Genomic DNA, 25,474 nt, shown 5'->3' with positions numbered 1-25,474 from the left:
ACTATCAGTTGTTTGTGAAGGCCAAACTTTAAGTCAATGTCCAGTGTGTGCGCCAGTGTGCAGTCCTCGGCCCTAGTTACTCCACATAAATTAAGACGTTTCCCGCGCAGTTAATTTATGAGACAAATTTTACTCATCCTTACTCGCCCTCAAACCGGCCCAAAATGCTGGCACATTAATACTTTATCTGCATTAAAATTGTGGTGAAAGTTAACCGGAATTTCCACTTTAGAGTCAGCAAATAATATCGGAGAATATGAAGTTTCTTCCCGTACCAAAGAATATCTTTTTAATTCTTATTTCTTGTTTTGCTAATACCCTTTCGACGACAAATTCCAACCTGCCCCCCAACAGGAAAAAAAAAATAAAGTGGAGAATATAGCACAGGGCCAGGTAAACTCGAGCTTAAATATTACACAGAACATATATTAACAGTAATTAAGGGCTGATAAATGTTATGTAAGGTAAACAGCCTTTATTTGAGTTTCCTGATTCAAGAAGGCGATCAAAGTAAAGTATTATAAAAAATGACCAAAAGCGAATTACCTTTGGCTTTCTGTACTCGGCCAAATATCACTCTTAAACCAGCTTCTCTATCACCCTAAATTTACTTATTAATGGTTATTTAGAGTATAATTACAACAACAAAATTCTACGCTACTGTTTTTCTTAAAACCCACACCGAAAACTACAGAATATAAAAGCAAATTTGGTCTCGATGTTTGTGCACTTTTTCACTAATTAATTATCAAGTCAAACTGAACTTGAACGAAAAATTTTGAACTGAAAATAAAATATCTACGCGTTATTGACCAAGAGTCAGTTCAAAATAGCTAAATATTGGCCAATAATATATTCTTTTTAGTTGTTTTTCGCGCGCGCTCGTTTCAATGTACTAGGACGAATTCGAAGTACTGACTATAAAAAAACCAAAAAGGACAAGACCGATTTCAGTTCAGCCTATGAAAGAACAATGGGGCATCTGTCTTAGTTATTCTCTCCTGAATGGGCTTGTCTTGCCCGCTCAAACAGCCAATCAAAACACATGTCTTGATCAGTTTCAATATAACTTCTCACGGTGAAAACAATCACAGTGACGAACTAATATTTGAATAAATCCTGTTGGTTGACATTTAACTGAAAGGAGAGTCAGTTTAGATGTTCAGATTAATGGTCTTCGTGATAATATCTTTGTAATATAGCAATCAAACGTGATGGTAAAGTTTCTAAGAAGATGGTCATTGAGTGACTGTCTTTTATCCGCTCCATGTTTGTGTCCGCACATGCATACAAACTACTGACATACCACTTCAGCATTCACAGCCTTGTTTTCAAGCTTTTGTGAATGGAATTAGGCTCGCTAGTTTGATCTATCGCCATGAATAAACTTAGAAGATGTACTCTCTCTTTAAAAATTTGCCACTACACAACGTTATCAGTCTTCTATAGTTTCCTTCCTTATAGCAATATTGTTTTCAGAATTTGTTTCCAACAGATCCAAAGATAAGCATAAAAATTATACTGTGAAATGACCCCCTGATTCTTGCTAGCCTTTAACTTGCTATATCAGTTAAAATCTTGCCCTTGTTCCATTTCTTCAACAAAACGTGCTGTTTGTTCATCAAATTCGTTCCAGAGTGCTTCATAGTCAGGACCTGATGAAGGTTTTCTACGACAAGAGGAACGCCGATTCCGGAGCTGATAAAAGAGTTGGTTCAACAACCCTTCATTATTCCTTCCGAAGATTCCGGTGAAATATGTTTCCGGGGTTTCTTCGTCCTCATCCGAGTCCAGAAGACCTGATCTTTCTGTCGGTGATTGATCACCTGAAGAAGTTCTTGATCTTGCTGGGTCTTTGTGCTCGAACTCTTGTGCCAACCTTTTCTGGAGGACAGTTGCGTTAACTGTCAAGTGAGTTGCTTGATAAAACATCTTGCTCAACTGTTTACACTCGTTTGAAGAAGGACCAAAAGCTTTTGCAAATCTCTTGTATGTCTGGTCTATCCGTTTTGGCAAGTTATCCACGAACGTGGCAAAGTGGTCGATCATTTCTTCTTGACTTACCTTTACATTCTTGCGACGAGAATGTCCAAGGAGTATTGTGCAAAATTTGGCCCATTCTATATAGATACGTTCTCTGATGCTTGGTAAATAGGAACACGGTTTAACGTTTTCTTTGGGAATGAGGGATTCATCCCAGCTGACGAAGAACTTGGTCCCGCAGAAATTGCTTCCGCCACACTCAAAAGCGTGTGAGCGGGGACCTTTCACTGGCAGCACTAGACAGTCATTCAGGTTTTCGTATCCCGACTTGTCATGCGTGAGTGTCAAAACTCGTATATCTCCTGGATGGTGACAGGGAATGCAAGCCACGATGACCTTGCTTTTATCTGCGAACTCTTCACTTTCGTCATTGAAGAGAGTTGGTTTGAAGTAACACTCGTCGTAGTTCAACTTGCCGTGAGGATCACATACGCCGAACACCATTCTCGATTTTGGTACCAAAATGTAAGTACGTGGAACGCGTTTCAGTTTTGGCTGTTCATGTTCTGGGTCATCGACATAATCGATCATTTTATCAATCTCGTCTTGTCGCAGCTGTGACGTCAAATTTCGATTCACGGAGTAGTTTCGTCCAGTTAAGCGAAGGAACAAATCTGCTGAAGCTTTATCTTTGCACATTTTCTTCAAAAGTTTATAATAACCCTTCTGTAGACTCTTGATGTACTCAGCTAACACTCCTCTGTCTATTAGGAGCATAGTAAGAAGAATGTCGAGATAACCATTCTCGTGAGGTCTAGAATGGTCCACCACACACATAAACGTAATTGCATCCTTCATCACCTCTTGGATGTCGAGTTTCTTCATAGACTCGTGCAACTGTAGTTGGTGACTGACATTTGGGGGCCAATCTTTCAGGACTAACGTGCCTTCAAACCCTTGGTAGCGAACTAAGATAGCGCTTGGTTCCGGATACCGGGTACCTTTAAGCTGACTTTGCAACTTGGCATGAAATTGCGGATACATAAACCCACAGCCAGAAGTGAATGTGTGTCTTCCAAAGCGACTTTCTACATCTGGTTCGACCACGACGTCATCTCTACTTAGTTCCAGTAAGTTTTCAAATGTTGCAAATAAAAAACCGTACCTTCTTGCTCGCGACCGGGGATCCGTTATCTGGTAGAAGTCGCCAAACTTTGACAGGAGATCATGAATTCCGGATTCTGAAATGTGCATCATAAAGCACGTTTTCTCTGTCATTTGACTTTCAGAATAACCAAGAAAACGGTAGTGTTTTTGTTCGCAAAAAATGCCGCTTTTTAAGACGTCAACGCAGAAGTGGACCGTCGGCGTTTTAAAGGTTACAGTCATAATATGCTCGTGACTTAATGTTTCGTTTCGTCTCAGGTATTCAAACAACAGGGTTTTTTCCAGTTTTTTGTACGTGAAGGAGAAATTTGTCTCGTCTGCGCCGTGAAACTCTACGTGTTTAACGAAGCCATCGCTTGGACCGGAAATGTTTTCTGGAATACTAATGGTAACAGGGAACGCCATGGGCAAGAAATCTGACCTCGCGTCAATTGTTAACTTGTTCGCAACCCTAAAATGGAGATAAAATAAAAAGCCACCAAATGAATACTCATAAGCTGAAACCTAAATAAAGGATGTTGTACACTCCGAGTGCTCAACGTTTAGACCCATTTCTGACAAACCACCCGGCCGGAAATCGTGTGCATAAAAATGACACTATAAAATTTGACGTGGTGGGAGACCCGCTACAATGATCCCAAAACACAGCCCATATTTTCTGAGGCTTCCCAAACAAAATGGCGCAAAGATTCGATTTTCCAACCAGAATTTGCGGTTGCCCTATGTAATGGTAAGTACCCCTGCAGGTAACAGACCAGAGACTACTCGGTGGTGAGCCTTATTTCACCAAGATTCTCGGATGCGCTATTACAACTGTAATTTTATTGTGGCTAAGGGTTCTATAGAATGAAATGACTCTAGGAGACAGCTGAAAATTCCAGGCTACGTATTAATTCGTATCTCGATCAGAATCCAATCAGCATAAACTCTACTTTGAAAATTATGAAGAGACAGACGTTAAACGCAGTCAGTTAAGGATGCATAATTATATGGCCTATAAATGAATACAAGTAAAAGATGTCATGCTTTCATCATAAAAATATGATAGAGTTCGCTTAAGCTGTAGATATTAGCTATATTCGAGGTACTCCTTATCACTTAATAAGTACAGTTCCTCCACATTTTCAGTAATTCGGAAAAATCTCAGTTTGATGTAGCATCCATTGTCTCCCACCTACCTAGGAGACAAAGGAAATTGAGAATCAACTGAACTATGTCTGAAATTAAAAGGTTGATGGCCCGTAGATAATTATACAGCGGATTGCCCGACCTTAAAATCAAATTCACGCCCCTAAATTCCCAACAGTACATTAACTGATCTAACGGACCATTAGTAACCAAATGCAAATGGGTAAAAGTCAAACAAAGACTCGGTATAATGCATAAATTTTTCTAAGAAACTGTTATTTTCTAGAAAAAAGAAATAGTCGCCGGGGTAAAGAAGAAAAATGTGAACAACAAACTATAAAAATAAATGTAAACAAAGTAGTATCGACAGCCAGCACAAAACAGAAGAACTGAGCTAGCGACTCAAAGTCACGGGTCTCTTTCAGTAACAGCCATTTCCAAGCATAACTGAATCTTGTCAAGTCTCACAGCTAACTGGCGGTCAATAAGCGAATCGAAGGGAATAAGCGGTTTGTTCCATTACAGTCGCTGCGAAGTATGCATTACTTCCATAATGTAGTCACGGCCTCTTAAGGCTGGTTTTCACTAGCGACGGACTCGGAGTCGGAGTCGTAATCAGAAGCGTAGACCTTATGATCTACTGAAAACAGCGTTCCGATTCCGCTTACGACTCCGCCACTTACGTTCCGCTTATGATCCAGTGAAAACCAGATTGTCGGAAGCAGAAGAACCAAACCGGCCAATAACAAAGCGTGGGAACGTGCATTGTGATTGGCTTATCCTTCCGCATCTGCTTCCGACTCCCACAATCTGGTTTTCAGGGCGCTTTCCATTCAACCCAAAATTCCGGTAGTACATCAAATGGAACGGCCCATTTCGGTTTGGTCCGACCGGAATATTCGGGACTAGCTTTGAAGGTGGTCCACTGTGACCGGTCTGGTCATTTCGATCGGTCGGACCGAAATGTCCCTTTCCATTTGCCAAAATAGTTGTCCCCAGTACCGCTCTTTTCTATCCTTCTTACAAGACCAAATAGTTTCCAATGGTAAGTGAAGTGCTGTGAGTAAAGCATGACATCTCAAATGGATGTTACTAAAACGGGGAACGGGGAGTGGGGAGGGGGGAGCGGGGAGCGGGGGAACGGGGAACGGAAGTCTGGGAACGAGTTGTCAGCGGTAACCTCCACAAAAATCCAAAATGGCGGGATGACGGCAGAAAAATGGCAGAGAGGCACTGGATATAACAGAAAGGAACACACCACGTGCAAAGAGGCGAAAACATGTCTGGTGAGTCTTTACTGTCAACACAAGTGAATTTAATCCTAAACAAGTGCCAATTTTGACCAAAAAACTCGGAGTACTAATAGTTCTATAACTTATATTTCAGGTGTGATAGAAGTTAGATCTTCTGAAAGGTGAGTATTCATTGTAATGCAGTAATATTTTACGCCATAGTAAACTGAACATACTTGAACATCAACAAATCAGAGGACAAGTTGTATACATTTCCTCAACAAGATTAGGATCTTTGTGATTTCAGTTCCTCCTGATCTGTTGTTTTTGTAGCCTATGCCGTATTGAACCGAATGCAGAAATGTTTACACGTTTGTTGTAAGTCGATCTATGCACAAAATGGGTTATAACTCAAATAATCATAACAGCAGTACAATTAATAACCGGATGATCAGTCTTTTATTGTTGTTAGGTGCAAAAATGTAGATATGAAAATGCTGAAAATGTGTCGTACTTTTTGAAACTAGATGTAGGGATGATGTTTTATTCCGACTTATTTCCAGTCTTTGTCTCCTTCTTTGCTAATTGGCTCGGAGTATTTTATCTATTAAAGCTAAAGATCACCAATTCGATAACTTTAACTCTATAGCTACTGTAGTTTAATATTGCCAGTATTACACTTTCCTCCGAACAAAGGTGGATTATTTTATTGTTACTTTCTGACGAATCTCTTTTTTTGTGATCACGAGAAAAATGCAAAAGTTAAGAAACCCTCAAATCCTTGCGACACTTCAAAGCCAATGTTGTCTCTCTTATGTCAGTGGGAAACTTTTCACGTTTTTAAACAGTGGCATTCAGGTCTTTTTGTTACAATGGGACTTTTTTTTTGCTCTTTCATACCTCAGATTCTGATTCTGATTTACCTGAAGTCAGGTGGCATGATGATGTACAGGTAGGATGTAAATGTACATCAGTCATTAAAAGTTATTACATTGTTGTACATGGTTTTACTTCAGTAACTTGAATTGAAGTATTTCTCTCTGAAAAAGGATGTTGAGGAGGTAGTTCAAATTTTAAGTAGTTGCTCCTTGGAAAGTACTCCAACAAAAAGGGAAAAAGGAGAACAACAAAAAGATAGGTAGGTTTTTATACAATGCCTAAAAAAGAGAAATCCTTATATAAATTTGCAGTCTGTTATTTATTTATCTAGATAGTTTAAATATCTTTTCCTGATCATAAGATTATCATCACCACTACCATTACCATCATAATCAAAGTCAAAACACTTGCTCTCATTTTTTAAAACTTGAAGCTGACACTACACCTTGTGTCATACCATCTTGACACAAAATTGACGTTATTGTTCCAATTTTACCCTTGGTTAATTATTTACTTTTCTTTTGAACCCCTTTTATGTAGCTATTTCCTGGGTTAAGGAAAATAAACAAGGTAAATTTTTAAGCAAGTTCCCAGTGAGCTTTAACATTGTCAAGACTTTCTTTGCACCTGAGATACAAAGATCTATGACCCTTTATACATTTTGCTTTACATGAAGTTTTCTATTTCAAACGTGTTTCTCTGCACCATCAAAACATTGCCTGTATTTTACTTTCCTAATCAAAATGCTGGAGGGAGGGGGGTGTATTATTTTTTCTTTTGGCCAATTTGACAAGGCCTATGATATATCTATATTATTAGCTTATCCTACTTCTTTTGGCTGATTTTAAAACTTAGCCTTGGACTCTTTCATTCTAAAGTAAACTAAGAAAATGTGATGATTTTACAATGTAAACTACACTCACAAAACATGTTGAAAAGCACTGTATACAATAGTGAATATGCATCACTAAAACCAAGCACAACTAAATCATAATTATTTTCACAGCACCTTCATTTTTTTGGTTTCTCTTCAATTATTGCTTATCCAGATTACACCATGTTATTGCCTTAGATGAGGTTGTTTTAACATATCAAAGATCAGAGTAAAAGAAAATTTAACTCTTCAAGTCCCATGATCGACCGAAATCAATTTTCTTGTTCAACAATATCAATACATTATCCAGAGGAATGTTTATGACAAGTAATGAAATAATCACCAAAGGGAAAATGCTTTAATCCTCAACCAAATTCTGTCATCTAAATCTTTAAGGAAATGTAAAGAGATAAGTGTGGACAATGTTATTTGTATGTGGATAATGAAGCTTAGAGGGTTAAGGTACGAGTAGGTATGACTAGAATCATTATGTTGAGTTAATCAAATGGGTTAGGTATAAACTAACATGTCTGAAACAGTTTAAATTCGTAAGTGGCCACCTAAATACTTTTATGATATTGTATAGTTCCCTTCATATACATTACTCTTAAGCAAAAAGGGGGCCAGTTCATTTCTTTATAAAATTATCAAGCGATAACGGGTTGATAATAGAACCCTATGCCCATGCTATGCCAGCAAATTATGATAGTCAAGAGATCTCTACCAAAATCCTTCACAACAAAGGAGTATCTTTAAAAAAATGATTAGAATTTGCTTTTACACCCATTTTATATTCAGAATGACATTTCAAATTGATTTTGATATTTGTATCTTTTGACCATAACTAGGTTATAAGGGGAAAACTGAATAATTGCCTCAAACCGTTTCATCTCCATAGAAAGTGAACTGGCAAAAACTCCCTTTAGACCTTTTAATGTAAATCCTCTATTCAGCCTCCCTCTCCTTAGAGGACTACAACAAGACAACCATGAATGTACCACTTCCTTGGCACAAAAAGGAATTGGTACAAATCATGCTATATGTTGGCAGTAGTCAGTGCGGCATTTCTAGTTTGTCTCTCACTCTCTTTAGCCTTGTGCAATGTAATATTGGCCTAAGCATTCAGGAGGGGGTATGGTAGAGGACTGACAGTACAATTTGTTGTGTTTATATTAGAAAAAAACATGCACTAAATGAGCTTTGGCGTTTCTAGTGAAGGCCAAGAAAATGCCGGTTTAAAATTAGGCCACATTATGGGTCAAGGAGTTGAAATTATAGAGGCAATTAAATAATTGAGTTGATGAGTCATGAGTCAAGTGAAAAACTTTAAATATCGCGGATTAACTGCTACTATCTGCTTTAAACAAATACTGGTACATACAGTAAATATAGTGACAAACCTGAATAAACACTTCTTGAAGGGTGGTGGACAAAACACTGACCCACACTTCATGGACATACCCTAAAATGGACTACACCGCTGAAGTTTAGTGATTAGGGTTAGGAAACTGAGTGAATGAAGTTTTAGGTCAGTTTTCCCAGTATAAAGACCCTAAATGGAACCTGATTCACTCAGTTTCCTAACCCTAATCACTTAACTTCAGTGGCATAGTCCATTTTAGGGTAGTCATTGGGGGTAGTTCATGGAATGGGGGTCAGTGTTTTGTCCACCACCTTCTTGAAGTCAGTGCTTAACCCTGCTTTCAATGCCAAACCCTGACCTTAAACGATTCATAATTCATCACTCAATGACTTTAATATAACACTAACAACAACAACAAGCTTTCCCAGTTATAAAAAAATTGTAAAAAAACAAGTTTTAGCCGTTAGTTTTAAATACTAATAGCTGTACAAAGTTTGACTCAAGCACAGAACGCGAGATAGCCTGCGTAGCAAGCGTTTCCAGTCGAGTTATTGGTTATTGCGCTAAAGTTAGAGCGGAAGCCAAAAAAAGGTTGAAAGGGGAGGGGGAGGGGAGAAGAGGAAACGCTTGCCCGCAAACCCCACGATTCTGGAAAACGCCCCTTGATATTTCACGGTTCGGTTCATTTGTAAATTGACAGCTCGTCAAAATAGAAACATAACGAACAGATTACCCCCCTCGATTACCAGATTTGTAAAATTACTTTTTTCTCTAATAGAACACGTTGCAGGCGATTGCAAGAACTGTAATAAAAAAGATTTAAGATAAAAGAAAGTTAAAAATATGAGCGATCGCTGCGGAATTTCTTGTTTTTTATTGTGTGGCTTTATCTCGTCTGAAACCTTGTCGAAACGTCAAAAATAATTTGTCTGGAGCAATTCACTCCGCCGGGTATAAGTTTTGCAGAGCGGCTGCTCTTCAGCCCGTGTCGAAACGTTCTCTACAATAGATGCCGCTAAATTTCCAATAAACAAAAAGAATCTTTTTAATTCAAAAAGCTGACAAATCGCTTCTCCATGGTGGCTTTAGCTAGTGTCGAGTACCGATGTTCTGATTTATGTTGATGTTATCTCCAACAAAACAGTCCATTTTTTCCAGTCAGATCCGCACGCCGTCATTCTCAATAAATTGGCCTTCCCTAGTCTCCACTGCTCGATCTCCAATTATACTTTGAAGACTCATAAACCTTCGCACAAACACGATTCCAATAAATATCAGTCCAAAGCATTTGTAATCTGCGACCACAAATCAGATGAGACCAGATCTGTGACGCACGAAAACAAAGCCTACCTGGTTTGATTGATGTTTCGAATGCTAAGTAATCAACACTAACCGCACCGCGCCAATCAGAAGCTGCGTTCATGGGCGAACGCAGTTTTTCAAAATCGTGGGGTTTGCGGGCAAGCGGTTCCTTCTTTCCCCTCCCCCTCCCCCGTCATTCAATTTTTTTTTGCTCTTGTCCCGGCTTTCTAGACGAACCTCGCGAGGAAACGCTTGCTACGCAGGCTAAACGCGAGAACACTATATGTACATGCATTAATAAATTCCACGTTTATTTCTCATTACAATGCCTGCGAGTTATTTACCAAGCATTCTCAAAACAGGGCATATAACAGGCTTGGATAAAACCTTTACTCTCCAAGAGTTTGTCTGAGTGGAAAAAAGAACATTCAGGGGGGTAAACAGGCAGGATTAAGCGACGGTCTAAAGTAAACGGAGTAATCCAGGAGTAATGTGAGTGTGCCAGGTGTCTCTAAGACCTTATCATATTGTAAATGGAACAGGTTGAATATCGAAAAAACACCTGCTCAAAACGTAAACGTAAAATGTGAGTCTGATTTGCAATTTCGTCCCCACCTGATTTCAACCAAGGCACGAATTCCTTTCTTTGTCTTCTTCTTTCTCTCTCTCGTTTTTTGGACCGCCATTTTGGATTTTTGTGGAGGTTTCCGCTGACAACTCGTTCCCAGACTTCCGTTCCCCGTTCCCCGCTCCCCTTTCCCCATTTTAGTAACATCCCATCTCAAATAGTTTGAATCATGGCAGTTGCAATTTTTTTCGATTTTTGATATTTGCCATTAACAGTGTCAAATAACTGACGCAACACGACAAGTAGGTGAAAAAAAGTGTGTGAAATCAAGCTACAGTTGTATAAAAGTCCGTGAGAATCAGCGTACGCGTATTATTTGTCTGAAACCTGTCGACGATTTAAGAATTTGTTCATGCTTAGCGTGCGTATATCGAATTATGGATGCACGCGGGAAGTTTGGAGAGCACAAAAGATGCGTAAGAGTTGCACGAGGCGATAGCCGAGTGCAACTCTAGCTTCTTGAGTGCTCTCCAAACTTCCAAAGTGCATCCATAAGACGATATACGCACAGCTAAAAGCATGAGCAAATTCTTTTATAACATAGCTGACAAAAATGCTTGCTTTCTGATTAACTGCAAGATTCTCGTAACGCGCGACACAATAACAAACGGTTCTATTGGCTGATTACGAACACGCCACAATTGTCTTGTTTTGAATGAAATATTCTCTCTGTAACAGTGAGAAAGAAAATTTGCTTCTTTATTCGTTAACGATCAATGGAAACTAAGCAGAAACAAAGGTAAAAGAGTCTTAAAGTTCACCTAAAGTTAAAATCCTCAGCTATCCTCCGTGACAAGTTCGTGAGAAGTCGTGGAGTATGGTTTGGATTTGCTAAACAGATGTTTACGTTTTGCTCGGCGAAATCATGAAAACATGTTTTTAGCGAAGACAACTGTCATCCTTGTTTAAACTTATATTCATTTACAAACATTGGCTGGTCATTACGGCTTCTTGAGAAGACCTGGCAGCAGTTGTTTTTGTGAGTAATAAATTTATGTCTTCTTGCGTAATTTGTGTTGTTATTGCGAGAGAAATTTTCCTGCTTCAGTCGGATTATCCGGAGATAACAATAATAAAAACAACAATAAAAACGAAAATTTTGCCTTTTTAAAAATGTTGTTGATGACCAGTTGGTGTCTGTTCTGTTCCCAGTGAATGTCTTTCGGCCAAAATTTCCTGCAGCTGGTCTTCGACAAATTTGCGAAACGCGCAACTTGCGACCTTTTTTTTTTTAATTTGGCTTTATTTTTGCTGCTTGTTGGATCAGGACCTAAAAGGTCAATGTCGATAGAAAAATGGGGCAGTTTTTCGCTGGTTTCTTCCATATTTTTAAGAGAAGGAAAAGTGCACTGCAGCTTAAAAGACGACAACTTTGCAGCCAGGCAAAAAAAAATGCTCACGTCACCTTATTTACGCACGGGCGTGCGTAAATAAAGATTTTGTTCATAGCTGCTCAATAGGACTTATATAGGGCAAGCACGCGCGCTATGTTATAAATTTAACTAAATAACAATTATTCACCGAAGTGGAGGTGGCTAGTCCTGGATATTTACCGAACTGCGAAGCAGTGAGGTAAATATCCACGACTAGCCACCGACACTGAGGTGAATAATTGTTTTAGTATATACTAAAACAGTGAGATAATTGAGCACAAAAATGACGATTTTTAACTCAAATACTGTTGCCAACGATTACAATTTTGGCGCGTAATGACCGGGCGGCCGCGGCCGTCGCTTTTTCTTGCGGGCAACTAAAACTTTTGAAGGCATTTGTTTAGCTCCTGCAGGGAAATTTCTTCAAAAGGAGTTGTGAATTCTTTTTGTATTTAAAATCATTCTATGAAAAAAGATTATTAAATTTAGTTTTAAGCTTATTTATGAACAACTCAACTAAATAAAGTAAGCAAGACTTGAGCTTAATTTGCATTTGTAAACAAAAAACTTTTTCACCGGTTTTATCGATAATTTCGTGTCAAAAAGACAAAGCTTTACCTGTTAAAACTTCCAATCCGAACTTCGTCACCTTCTTCGTGTATTTCGGAAACAGCTTGCTTGATTAGTTGTGAAATTTCTTTGTTTGTTTACGGCAGCAAACCGGGAAGGCATTTTGCTTGCAACTTACACGAGTTTGGCGTCGCTCGCTCCGAGGAACTGGAGGTGAATCAGTGAATAGTGTAGGATATTCACTGATTGAGTAGCCAATCAGAGCGCGCGAAAAACACTATCCACTGTTTTAGGATATACTAAAGCAATTTATCAATTAAGCTAAAATGAATACAACAAAACCTGGCTGAATACAAATTGGCTAAAACACCGAATTTATTTACCGTACAGTTCCAGGAATTGCTTCGAATCGTTCGAATATTCTGAGAAACGTATCGCTTCAATTCACAAGAATTTTTTACCTTCGATCACTTTCATTCATAGGCTTTCTACACGAAATAGGATTCCTCCGCCTTTAGTTTTCCACCGTCCCTTTTCGACAGTCGAGTGTTCTTTAGGATATAAACTTTTCTCTTTTAGAGCGTAATTATGAGTGTGCCGAAATTTCAAACCGGAATTTTTGTTGAATGGAAAGCGCCCCTAGATCATAAGTCGTAAGCGGAGTCGTAAGCGAAGTCGGAAGAAAATGGAAACGTTCTGATTCTTCTGACTCCGATTCCGTCGCGCTTATGACTCCGCTTACGACTCCGATTTTTGATTTTCACTAGGTCATAAGCGCTCCTACGACTCCGCTTACGACTCCGACCCCGTCGCTAGTGAAAACCAGCCTTTACCGTGCGTGTTGACGTTTGAATTTTAAATTTAGTTTACCGCACTGAAACTTCTCCTGAAGCCTATCACCCTGATTATTTTTTTTTATGATAAGCAATACCGTTTAGCGTGATTAGGGGGCTTGAAATGGTGTAAATAAACTCCTTCCTGCAACAAACCTATTATATTTAATACTAGTAGTGTCGTCGTCTTAGCTAAACGTTTCTGAAACTGCTGAAACGGTGAAATGTATGTTGTTAGTACCTTACCTGCTAGTGTTGTTTTAGACCTGTAGTATCTGCATTTCCCAAAAAAATTCAACTAATTTTTAAAGACTGCTTGGCCCAGTAAATTTCTCAAATGTCAGCTCTTTCCAAAATGGGTCAAAGATGGCGTTTTGGAGACAAATCAGCAGTTCCGTATCTTACAAAAATGACATCGGCCACTTAGCCAGCTTTTATGTTCTCACGGTTGTGCTTTTTCCCTTTGTGAAACAATATTTCCTCCTCCGTGACCACCTAAAGGTATCTTGGTATCAGAATATAGCAGCACTTTTTTTAAGGATCATTCTGGGAAACGATCACACACCTAATCATGATTCTTGGAAAGACAGGAATTTAAGAAGATGATTGACATTGTATGTGTAATAAGATACGACCGAATGAGCAGCGCAAAATACAATGTAAAGGAATGCAAAATACAGGAGTCGAGTACTTTTTTAATTAATGCGAAGTTATACTTCGGGTAGAAAGATACAGAACTGTGGTGTAGTTCGTGGGGTATCATCTCGTAAAGCGAACACGTTAGGTAAAACTCTAGACCAGCTGCAGGGGCGTAGCTAGGGGGGGGGGGGGGGGGTCCTGGGGTGCCCGTGACCCCCCCTTGGTAGGCCTTCTTTTGAGCAAACAACCTACAATATTCAGATGGCGAAAACGCCATGACAATATTTTGGCCGTAAAAGCCATTGTTGAAAAGCTCACTTTTTTAAAATTTGTTTTTTTGTAAAGTATTTTCGTCAACGGCTCTTGTCTTTAGTTAATATGGGCCTTCATGCCGCGATAATACGACTGAGCCTGCTGATACACGAGGGAGAGCAGCGGTATAAACCATATATAGTCGGCGATCCCCGGATGGTGTCCCTGTCTGTGACCCCCCCTTTGAAAAATCCTGGCTACGCCCCTGAGCTGGGAAAGGGGGAATATATAAAGGCGGGCTAGAACGCGCACTTTATCTACATACTCACCCGCCGTCAGTCCTCCATCTCTTTAATCCCGTGGGCACTGTACGCGCTGAAAAGAGGCACTGTCGTGTGTTAAAAGGTTTTCTAATCAAGCAAACTTGCCTGACCAGGTTTACGTTAATTCCCTCAACGGTATATCCGAAGAAACTAGACTTAACGGTCCATGGAAATACGTGGGAAATATATCAGGGGCACCCAACGACAATTTTCGGAAAAATATCTGTTCGGAAGGCGATTTGATACCTAGAATTTTCGAAACATTTGTTGTAAAATTTCTTGCTTGCCTGCCTCTCCTAGGATTTTCGAACATCTAAAAAATGGTATAATTGCCTATTTTTAACGGATTTTTACCCTAAAAATTAAGGTCACCTAGAATTTTCGGGAGCCTTTTTTCTGGCTGAAATTTTCGAAAAGGTAAGTTTTGATCCCTATAATTTTCGGATCACTAGACTTTCAGCTAGGAAATCCGAACAGATGAAAAATTTTTAGGAAATAAAAATATGCCTTTATCTACAGTTTAAATACTAAAATACGTTTAACAAGGCTATGTTTAAGTGTTTTTGAACTATATTCTCGTTGGGTGCCCCTGATATATTTTGACTCATCGATCCAAGCTGACAGTTTGTTCTAGCTGGGGTAATATATTTTGCCTCTGAAGTCGGTGAATGGAACTAACTACCACTAAAATTCCTTCCAGTCTTCTTCTAAGTCCAACGCTATCGCTCATTTTCATATACATGTTCAAACCGAAAACTCTAAGATACTATACTGTATTACTAAATCTGTAGCCCTAAAAAGGAACACTAACAAAAGGCGCAGATCCACACCGGTTCCCCTCATTTTACGAAAATCCGTCAGATTTTTCAGAAATGAATATATTTTTAATGAAAAAAAAAAATGCTTTCCTGGTTAAAATCTGGCCAATATCCTGTCTGAATGACTACGAAATCCAGTAAATGTGACTTTAGGGAGTAAAAATCTAATTGTTCATGTCCCGGGGGACCCCCCAAAGATTAGGAGTTTAGGAAATCGGTCAGTATTTATCCTAGATCGGCGCCCAGGGTCGTACCCTACGTGCTCTCAAGCTATAGCCTACTTTTTCAAACTGCGCATATTTTACACTCTGCATTGTACATACTCACAGTGGCACTTCGACTAGGTTTCTTTTTTTCCGGCATTCCGTCTGCCAAACCCCTGTAGGCAACAATTCTTCTTAGTTTTGTTTTCCAACGTCAAAAATTAATTCAAGACTCGTAGAAATCACAAACAACATTAATTCTTTGTAGTTTTCCGAGGACTGATTTGGCCTTTTCATAAGTCTATTTGTTTTTTCTGCATTTTATTTTCCAAGCAAAGGTTTTATCTTACACCTGGGAAACCTGCTGGAGGTTCTTAGAAAACTACCGGAAGTAGCAACAGATTTCCGAGAACCCCAAGAAAACAATTACACTTGAGATCATCGATGATATGCGTGGTGAAACCTGTTTAGGCTTATACTTTTCTCATTATTCTTCATGGCACAGAAATTTGTCTGGAAACTGAACTTTCATCCTGATATCGAAAAGAAAAAGTAATTGAAAGAAACTCAAGCCTAGCGAAACCAAGGTAGGAGATGCAGGGGATCGAGTTTGTATTTTATGGTTGAAAGTTAAGTGTTATTGAAATTGATTCCTCGACCGTCTCCTAAAACTGGTGCAGTCTCTGAAATTTCTTTTATCCAAAAATTTGGAAGAGGTAAATCCACGAAGATTTCATATATTTAAATATTACTGAACCATGAGTACAGAGAGGTGACGTTTCGCCGCACAAATATTAAAAATTCGACAGTGGATTTCACAAAGGTCTTTAAGCTTGAGCAACGTTTTTGAGCGACGCACGTCAACCGGAAGTGAGCCTTTTTCTCTTTAAATTTGCTTTAGCATTACCAAATTTGTAAGTGTCTTTACTCTTATAGAGACGATTTGCCCAAAAGTTTGTTCAAAATAACAGCTCAAGTGTGCAAAAAAAATCCACTTCCGGTTGACGCGCGTCGCTCAAAAACGTCGCTAATGACACGACTATAAAACATCTGATAGAGCAATCTTTATGCAGGCAGGGGTTTTGACTAAAGATCGAGAAGACAAATAATAAATAAAAAGATCTAGGGAGAAACCACAACTGAACATCACAAAACACAAATTAAACAAATAACAGCAGCTTTGATTCTAGTCCAACCCCAACCTGTGTGTTGAGTAATTACTCTAAGAGGGGTCAGTTACTGAGTCTAAGTTCCATAAAATCAGTCCTAAACGACTGATTTTATCATGGTTGATAGCCATTCCGCTAGGGTAACTGCTTTTAAAATGAATGTCTTAATGACGAAAAAATGAAACATAGCCGTTATAGTCAGTATAAAAGTAATAAAACTAACCTTGATTGACAGCTGCTGAAACTGAAGCTGAGCTAGCTGGTCTTTTTCTTAGTAAAACTTCGCGGCGATGGAGCCGTATTTTGTGCCAGATGAATTCTTACACCCTCCTCCACCAGGCCACTTAGAGAGAGCCCTGTACTTAAAACATATTGATATTCGTGGAAGACGTGTGCAGCCGCCAATCAGATATGACAGAGTAGAGGGTGGATGCCTCTTTCTGGAGTACCTGATATCTACAGACGGACCTCAGGTAAGGACTGTAAGGAAACGCCGTACACAACTCATATCATGTGCAATGGAGCAACAGTTTAGACACACCGGGTGTCCGAATTGCGACATTTAGGAGTTCACGGACATTCCAAAGTAAAATAGCATGCATTAAAAACAAATCTTTCCTTCTCCTTTTTTTTCCTGTGAATTTCTCATGGAATCAATAAGTCAAATTAATTAATACGCCATAAAGTTACAACAGGCTAATCCATATGTATGAATTTATTAGTGGCGTATACGCCACATAACTTATTTTTAATTCGGTTGCTGAGTAATTTTGGATCCTATCCGATGTCTGGAAATATTTCCCCTTTCTCCTTTTAACCTCTGGCAGCTTGGCCCCAGTTGTTCAAAATTAAAGGTTAAAAATCGCTGAATGTTTGAGCAGTGGATAACACATGTGTTATTTGTGGCAGTTATCCACTAGATGTGTTAATAGTGATTTGTCCATCGGAAAAAAGAAAGCACAAAACACTAACCGTTATGGTTTGAACAACTGGGTCCTCATTGAGGGAAGGCGAGAGATTAGCCATGATCACCTTTAAGAGACTCTGTGACTCCGTCTCAATAGGTGGTCGACAGACTCATGACAGTGGCTTTTAAGCAGGGAAGAGGAGCGGACTCGGAGGATGCTTCTCAAGAAATCTTGAAGCGCGGGATCTTCTTTAGCGGAGAAATGTACCGATTTCTAGGTCATTCTAACTCACAGCTCAAAGAGAAAACCTGCTTTTTGATGAATGCATCCGAAGAAGACATCTACGATCTACTCACTAAGTTTGGAAAATTTTCCAAGATCAAGACGGCAGCTAAGCGTGCAAAGAGGTACCCTGCTGGATTGATAAGTTTATATTAAAACTAGCAGTGAAAGTAGCCTGAATTTCATCCGATTATTTCGAGTCGTTATTACTCCCTTGTTGAGAGGAGAAAACGACTCGAAGCAATCGGATGAATTTCAGGCTAGCAGTGAAAGATGTTTGTGCGATAGACCTTGTCACGGTTTTCGACGCCCGTAGTTACTAAAACAAGGAATGACCTACAATGACCTACAATGACCTACAATGATCTACAATGACCTACAATGATCTACAATGATCTACAATGATCTACAATGACCTACAATTAGCTGCTATGACCGAACGTGTAACCCCTGTAATGAGCTAAAATGAAGATTTAAGAAAATGACAAAAAAAAGAAAGACCAGGGGACGTGTGTCGTAGTTACTAAAACAAGGAATAACCTACAATGACCTACAATGACCTACAATGATCTATGGTGAGCTACTACGAGCTACAATGAGCTACTATGAGCTAAAATGAGTTAAAATAAGCCCCACAATGAATTACAAAATGACAGACAATGGTGTTTGTCGTGTGTCACGCTTGGATGTGACACTAGGCTCATAGTATTAAATTGCCAAGCACATTTTGAAAAGGCAACAAAAATTGTGCCTGATCTCAGGTAGCCTGCGCGCAGACGAAATTAAACTCTGGTTAACTCCGTCCGTACTAATCAGAGTTTAGTTATCGTCTGCACGCAGGCTAGATCTCAGGTAACTTGAGAAACTTGAAAATAGATTATTGCGATCGCGTTTTTACTGGTATGGCACTATTATACCCTGTATTGACGGAAGTCATGCAGGCACTCCCTTATTTGGCCTAGATGGTATGGGCCGCTGAGCGGGATATGGATTTTACTATTTAGCGTTACAAACAGAGCATCCTGTTGGACCGAAAGCCATTTAAGGGTCTTATGATGTCTTATACAGGCCAGGGTACTTTAAAAAAATGAAAAAAATTTTTTTTGAATAGGGTCAGAATTTGAAGGCCTCCTTTGTTCATCTCTACCCTTACGTCCCTTGCAGATCTCTCCGGATCGACTGTTGGGGTGACTGTGTTTGTTCAATTTGTTTGGAAAAAAGACAAGACAAAATAAAACTAATGCGAAAGGTTGCAAGGGATGGTTTGGACAAAAGTCACAGTATCATCATACATATATTATTACACTGTAAATTTATCTCCAAGCAAAATAATTAGAGATGCTGTCATCGTTAAATGGGCCGTCATGCAGTAGACTAAACGCGTTACGTTTACGCACACATGTCCCCTGATCTTTTTTTTTTTTTGTCTTTTTCTAAAATCTTCATTTTAGCTCATTACAGGGATTACACGTTCGGTCATAGTAGCTCGTTGTAGGTCATTGTAGATCATTGTAGGTCATTGTAGGTCATTGTAGATCATTGTAGGTCATTGTAGATCATTGTAGGTCATTGTAGGTCATTGTAGGTCATTCCTTGTTTTAGTAACTACGTTTCGACGCCATCTTGACGAGTAGGCAAACGCGTTAGAAATTACAGTGTTTGTATGAGAATCTAATTTCGAATAATTTTCGTAGAACGGCTGTTCTGAAAAAAATATGATTTGTAAACCAAAGCTTCACTCCTAAGGATTCTACTGAAAAAATTTGAGGGCGTTACATTCTCTAGAAGACCTAGAACCACTTTTTAAATTTCTTATACATTTGTCTGTAAGAAAGTCCCGGGAAAATTACAGACAAATATATTGAAAATCTAAAGCAAGCCTCTGGAGAAATTTAAGCACAGGTAAGCCTCCAAATTTTTTTCGGAGGATCCTTTGCTTTGCAGCTTTAGTTTATAATTGATATTTTTTTGCAAAACAGCCGTCTTAAGGAAATTATTCGACACTAGATTCTCATACAAACACTGTAATTTCTCACGCGTTTGCCTACTCGTCAAGATGACGTCGAAAACCGTGACAAGGTCTATTGTAAGAAATTATGTGTATACGACATCCTTCTCCACCCACTGTACTTGTAAATATCAATTTATCCGCGATCCATACAGAAAATTATTATTCAACAATATTAACTGAGCCTGAGGTAAATAATTGTTTTAGTATATTCACACGAAGTGATCTCAACAGAACCATTAAAAAACGATTAGTTTGATTGACGGGCCGCGGAATGCAAGCGTGAAGACGGTGAACACGAAGCCGTAAACAGTGGATGCGCAAAAGTTAGATCTTTGCAGTAACTTCAAACATGGCAAATGATAGTTTTAATCTTTTTGTATCGAGTTTTGTAAGCTTAAGCATCAACGGTTTAAAAGAAAACGCCGAAAATTTAAATTACTACCCAATTCTGAGAGGAAAAGTAGAGATTTATTTGTCTCAACTCACCGCGAATGAGAAAGTTTTCTTTGTCGCTTCTTGCAAATGCTGTCAACAGCGGCTACGATCAAGGCGAGTGTTGTTTATCTCCAAAGTTCTTTGCCTTGTTAACTTGCTGGCACCTACAATTTTCGAAAATATTTGCCTTCCTCTTTTCTCCATAAATTAACTTCTATTTGTAGGCAAAATTGGTCTTGCGAGAAAATCCCGAACTCACAAAACGGTGACAAAGCGACCTCATTTTCCTCTGTAGTGGTAAACATAGCTTCGAGCGTATAAAAAGTCAGCTATAGTAAACCACTTCACAATAAATCACGCTGTTTAAACACCTTGAAGTCTTTTCTTGCCTTCAAAGTCATCAGCACTTGGATATTCGTGTATTTCCAAAAAGGCTTTACTATGAAACTTTGGCAAAACACCCAGTTCACGAAAGCGATTTTGTTCTGCTTTATATTCACCGCCTAGCGCGGTGAATATTTAAGCAATAGACCACACTTTCCATGGGTTTACCGGCGTGATAAACCACGCGGGATGTTGGAAGAACACGAGAAAGGCTTGTAAATCACGAGCCGAAGGCGAGTGATTTACAAGCTTTTCGAGTGTTCTCCCAAAATTCCAAGTGGGTTATCACGCCGGTAAACCCATGGAAAGTGTGGTCTATCGCTTTTATGAAATAACTTCAAGTTTTCTATGAGTTTACCGGCACAATAAACCATAGGTTTTTAACCAATCAGAACGCGCGTACAATCTTAGTTATTTTATAAAACGTCATAGTCCGAGATAGCTAACCAATCAGATTGCTTGAATTACCAAGATCTCTGAGTGTTTATACTAAATGTTACCGTAGCGGTCATGTTATAAATAAAATGAAGTGCAGTTAAGCGGGTTAGTTGCATGGTGAAAGTTATAGACCAAATTTTAAAAGGAAAAATTTTGAGTGCCGGTTGTTTATCTTTCAGTATTAACCTGTATCGTTGAATATAGCAGACCATTGTTTTTATGTCATGTGCTCATTTTATCACGAGCGGGATAAAGAATCTTTAACATGAACAGGGTTTAGTCTCTAGTAATGAAAACTGATGACAAGTTAGCAAACGCTTTTCGAAATTTGTTCTTCAGATTTAAAAGAACGTTGTATTGCTCCATTAACACGCCTGTAGGATAATGAGTAATACGTGTTTTGACACAGGCTAATTCTTTTTGTCATTTTCTCATCATTTGATAAACAAGCCATACACTTTTAATGCGACACTGTTGCATTGCATCATAGCAACATGTGTGTGATTCTAAAACGTCAAGACTGAATTGTTTTTAATATCGTTCTTGCTCCGTTTATAGGATTGGACTTCTGTTTTCCACGTTTGATCAGAGTATCAGTTTGGCAGAGCATGAATATGAAGAAATAGAAGACGTGAAACGAAATGGTTACATTTTTACAGATGGATGTGGTCTTATGTCTGATGAGTTTGCGCAAAGGATTCAGGATGTGCGAGGCCTGGAAGCTAAACCCTGTGTGGTACAAGTTCGGTACCAGGGATTTAAGGGCGTTCTTCTTCTTAGTCGACAATTAGGAGATGGCCTGGTCAAGGTTCAGTTCCGTAAATCAATGAAAAAGTTTACTATCCCGGATGAACGCATGCGTCAAACGTGTAGCACGTTCGGTGTCGTAAAGTGCTCACGTCCGTACACCGTGGGTTATTTGAACAAGCAAATCATTATGCTCCTTGCTGACAGTGGGGTTGACCATACCTGCCTTACAACGCTACAACGCAATTTTCACTCCATGTTAAGGGAACTCGGTATCCATGAAGAACTCACCGAGAATTATCTCCGAATCAAAGGCGAGAACAAGTTGATAGAACGGCTTCATGATTATGGCTTGGAGAGCCACCGCCTCAAAAAAGACCTGAAAAGTCTTCGTGCAAAAGAGATAAAAAAGATGCAGAAAGAAAATATCACTAATGAAAGCAGTGGTGTTGATGACGACGAAAGTGCCAGCCCCTCGCAGTCTTCAAAATGCAAACTGAGGGTCCTGGTACCCAGGTAGGTGCTGGTGCCCAGACCTCCCCTTCCTTGCAACTCCATTTAAGGTGCCACTGTTGGTTGTTATTTTGTCGAATTCCACTCCGGTGCTTAATGGCGTTCCACTGACATGTAAAATTGCCTATCGCCTTCCAGCACCCCTCTATATATGATCGAACAAATACTGAAAGTGACCCCCGTCGTCTCATTCTAGATTCAAAATGCCTGATACGAGTTTGGTGCGCGCACTTGGGCTTACTGTGTACTTTGTTTGCAATAACGGTGGTTACTACTTTGTACGATAAGTTTATATATGGCTCTTCAGTTTGGACTGTGAGCATAGACTAAGCAGCGCGAGCACGACTGCTCAAATCTTCGCGGGCTTTGTAGATGATCGCTTCAGTGTTAAACAATTCTTTTCTCTGTGACGGGACAGATATGGCGATGACTAAACCTTCGATCTACCACACAGCTATCACAATGGTTATAATTAAGATTTCCAAAACATGATTGGATTGGCTTATTTTTTACAGATCAAGACTGGTGTTTGGCGTTTGTGATCCCCTTAACCAGCTTCAGTATGGCGAGTGTGTTTTCCAGCCAACTTTATTAGATGAAGTGCAGCATTCAGAATTCCAAGTAGCTCAAGAGGTGATGGTTGTTCGTAATCCGTGTTACCACCCGGGTGACATACGTGTCTTGAGACTCGTCAAGAACAACCCACAATACGCACATCTAAGCGACTGTATTGTGTTTCCAACGAGAGGACCCCGCCCGCACGCTGACGAATCTTCAGGAGGGGACCTTGATGGCGACGAGTTTTTCGTCAGTTGGGACCCGGATCTGATTCCCAGATGGCGTCCTAATCCGTTTGACTACTCGTCTAACAGCCCACTAGACGTCATTCCAGACACAATTAAGAAGGTACCGAGATAGCTAAAGGCTTCTACAGTCCATGATTAGTTTTAGTCTCCCATCCACTATGAAAATTGGAGCCTACTTAGTCTAAGTGTAGAGCCCATCCGCCCCTTCCCCCCCCCCCCCCCCCCATTCTGCCTTACCTCGAGCTCGTAGGCTATGTAAGTTTAAAGGGAGCTTACCGCCTCTGATCAGTTAAAAGCATGAAAACCAAAGTAACAGAAAACTCAGACATTCAATTAACTTAAGTTATTTCTTGGACAACCATTGTTAGCTATACCTTGCATCTCGATTACATTAATTTCATCTTCAAGTTAATTATCCGGAAGTATTGAAATTTGGTGATACCTGGAAGGCTCTGGGGGCCGTATCACGATGGGACAAACTTAGTTTGTCTTATTGAATCACTGACACACAGATCAGGGTAACTGTCCTGATCCAAATTCCCCGGCCGCGCATGCCGTGGGAGAACTGCCATGCGGTTCCCAGCCAACAGCTACCACATGTGTTTTGTGGAGCTGGCACGTAAAGGGGTGCTTCACGAATGTACTCTCCCCGGCAGTAAAGAGTCTGTGAAACACAGGTTCGCCCGTTTATAGACCTGATGGCATGGGCGAAACAGCTGTCCATGGCTTCCAGTGGCCGGATGATATGGCTGTGTGCATGCGTGAGGTACTGGCCTGGCCGTGGGTTGGTGTAGGTGTGCCCCTTACATTTGTCTTGTCTTGACTTGCCTCAGTTTGTCTTAACTATCACGATGACTATTATTATTGTATGCCTTCTTTCAGTACCTGGAACATGTTGCCAGCTCAGTAGAACAGGGCGTGTCTGCCTGGAGTCATAAATTACTACCATCACTGTTTGGAACACCGCAGGAAGCAGAGAAGGAAAGAAATAAGAGGGAGCGACTGCACATGCTCGAGTATTTCACTAACTTCAACAACGATCTGGTTGGAAGGGTGGATGCCATATTCATGAAGTACGCAGCACTGTATGGGCCTTCTTGTCGTGAGTGTGTTTATTTAAATAGGTAAGCAAGTCACGTATACTTTTCTCCCCTCTGTAAAATAGAACAGTCAAATTCTCATGGACTTTCAGTCTTAAGCGAAGAACAAACGCCTTGGAAAGGAAAGGCTAGAGGGCATATGAATGTTGGTATTCTGCTACAGTTCACTTGCATTCCTGCCAGAATAATAGCTACTGGCAGTTAATAGTCCCTTTTTCTCAGTCGGTTTAGATCACTGGAACAAAAATGTCATTTACGAATTGCCCAAATTCTGTTTCAAAGCGACGCTAAGTGCAACTGAAGCCATTGATATGAAAATAATTTTTAATTCTCTCGCAAATAAACCTCATTTTCACAACAAAGGTTTTGTAATTAGCCTCGTTTTTGTACTGAAACTCGTAAATGGCCCATAAGATTAAGGGTCGAATATAATTACCCTTGGGTGTGGGGTTATACACTTGAAAAAATTAAATGAGGCCTTCAAAACATCACCATAGACACTCAGTATCACAGTCAAAATATTCTACTAAGCCTTTTCCCTTTGTTTGATCAACCCTTAAGGTAGTCTTTTCCACATCTTTATTTATTCATATTTCTACGAACTTGACGATCGCGATTTTTCAATCCGAAGTTGAGGTAAGGTCGTTCTTACACGTTGTTAGCATTGCTTTAAAAACCTTTGCATCAGTGCCGCAAACAACCGTCTTTTTCTGTAACAGGTTCTTTTCTGACGCCGTGGATATGCTAGCGGAGAAACAAAGTGTCATTGACAAGCTTCGCGAGTTAGAGCGCGAGTACAGAAGAATAGAACCCAATCCACCAGACCGCAGCCCAGACGCTCTCGGGCAGCTTCTTGGGTTGATCGTTAAACAGAAGCCGCCATTCCGACGAGGTGATGACGTGTGGACACGCATGGAGGAAACGACACGATTATTTGTGGAGGAAATGACGGGAAGATCCTAACTGATCCACTGGAAACAGTTTTAAGAGACGTTTTTTGCGACTACTATCAATATGTAAGTTAAGCCAAAAGCTGGCCAGAAGATTACCCGACGACTGCTAGTCTTGAATTGGATACAGACCGCAATCACAAGACCGTCTCACAAGCTTAGTA

The 25,474-nt window shown here is 39.8% G+C and overlaps 2 protein-coding genes across 2 annotated transcripts; one reads left to right on the top strand and one right to left on the bottom strand.

The window, feature by feature from the left end:
• Positions 1-335: 335 nt before the first annotated feature.
• LOC140952766 (uncharacterized) lies at positions 336-13,854 on the bottom strand. The gene is made up of 2 exons (XM_073402215.1): positions 13,579-13,854; positions 336-3,601 (listed from the first exon to the last, which is right to left on the bottom strand). Exon 2 carries the CDS (start codon positions 3,553-3,555, stop codon positions 1,567-1,569), a length of 1,989 nt encoding a protein of 662 aa, XP_073258316.1. The 5' UTR covers positions 3,556-3,601; positions 13,579-13,854; the 3' UTR covers positions 336-1,566.
• A 2,161-nt stretch (positions 13,855-16,015) lies between these two features.
• Positions 16,016-25,468, top strand: LOC140952539 (uncharacterized). Its single transcript, XM_073401964.1, has 7 exons — positions 16,016-16,154; positions 17,012-17,209; positions 17,801-18,051; positions 21,753-22,457; positions 22,970-23,360; positions 24,143-24,384; positions 25,080-25,468. The coding sequence occupies exons 2-7, from the start codon at positions 17,027-17,029 to the stop codon at positions 25,321-25,323; spliced, it is 2,016 nt and encodes a 671-aa protein (XP_073258065.1). The 5' UTR covers positions 16,016-16,154; positions 17,012-17,026; the 3' UTR covers positions 25,324-25,468.
• The last annotated feature ends 6 nt before the right edge of the window (positions 25,469-25,474 follow it).

Source organism: Porites lutea, chromosome 11 (assembly GCF_958299795.1).
Source record: "Porites lutea chromosome 11, jaPorLute2.1, whole genome shotgun sequence".
Lineage (NCBI taxonomy): Eukaryota > Metazoa > Cnidaria > Anthozoa > Scleractinia > Poritidae > Porites > Porites lutea.
Note: the sequence above shows the minus strand (reverse complement) of the source record. Positions and strands in the feature narration are given on the sequence as shown.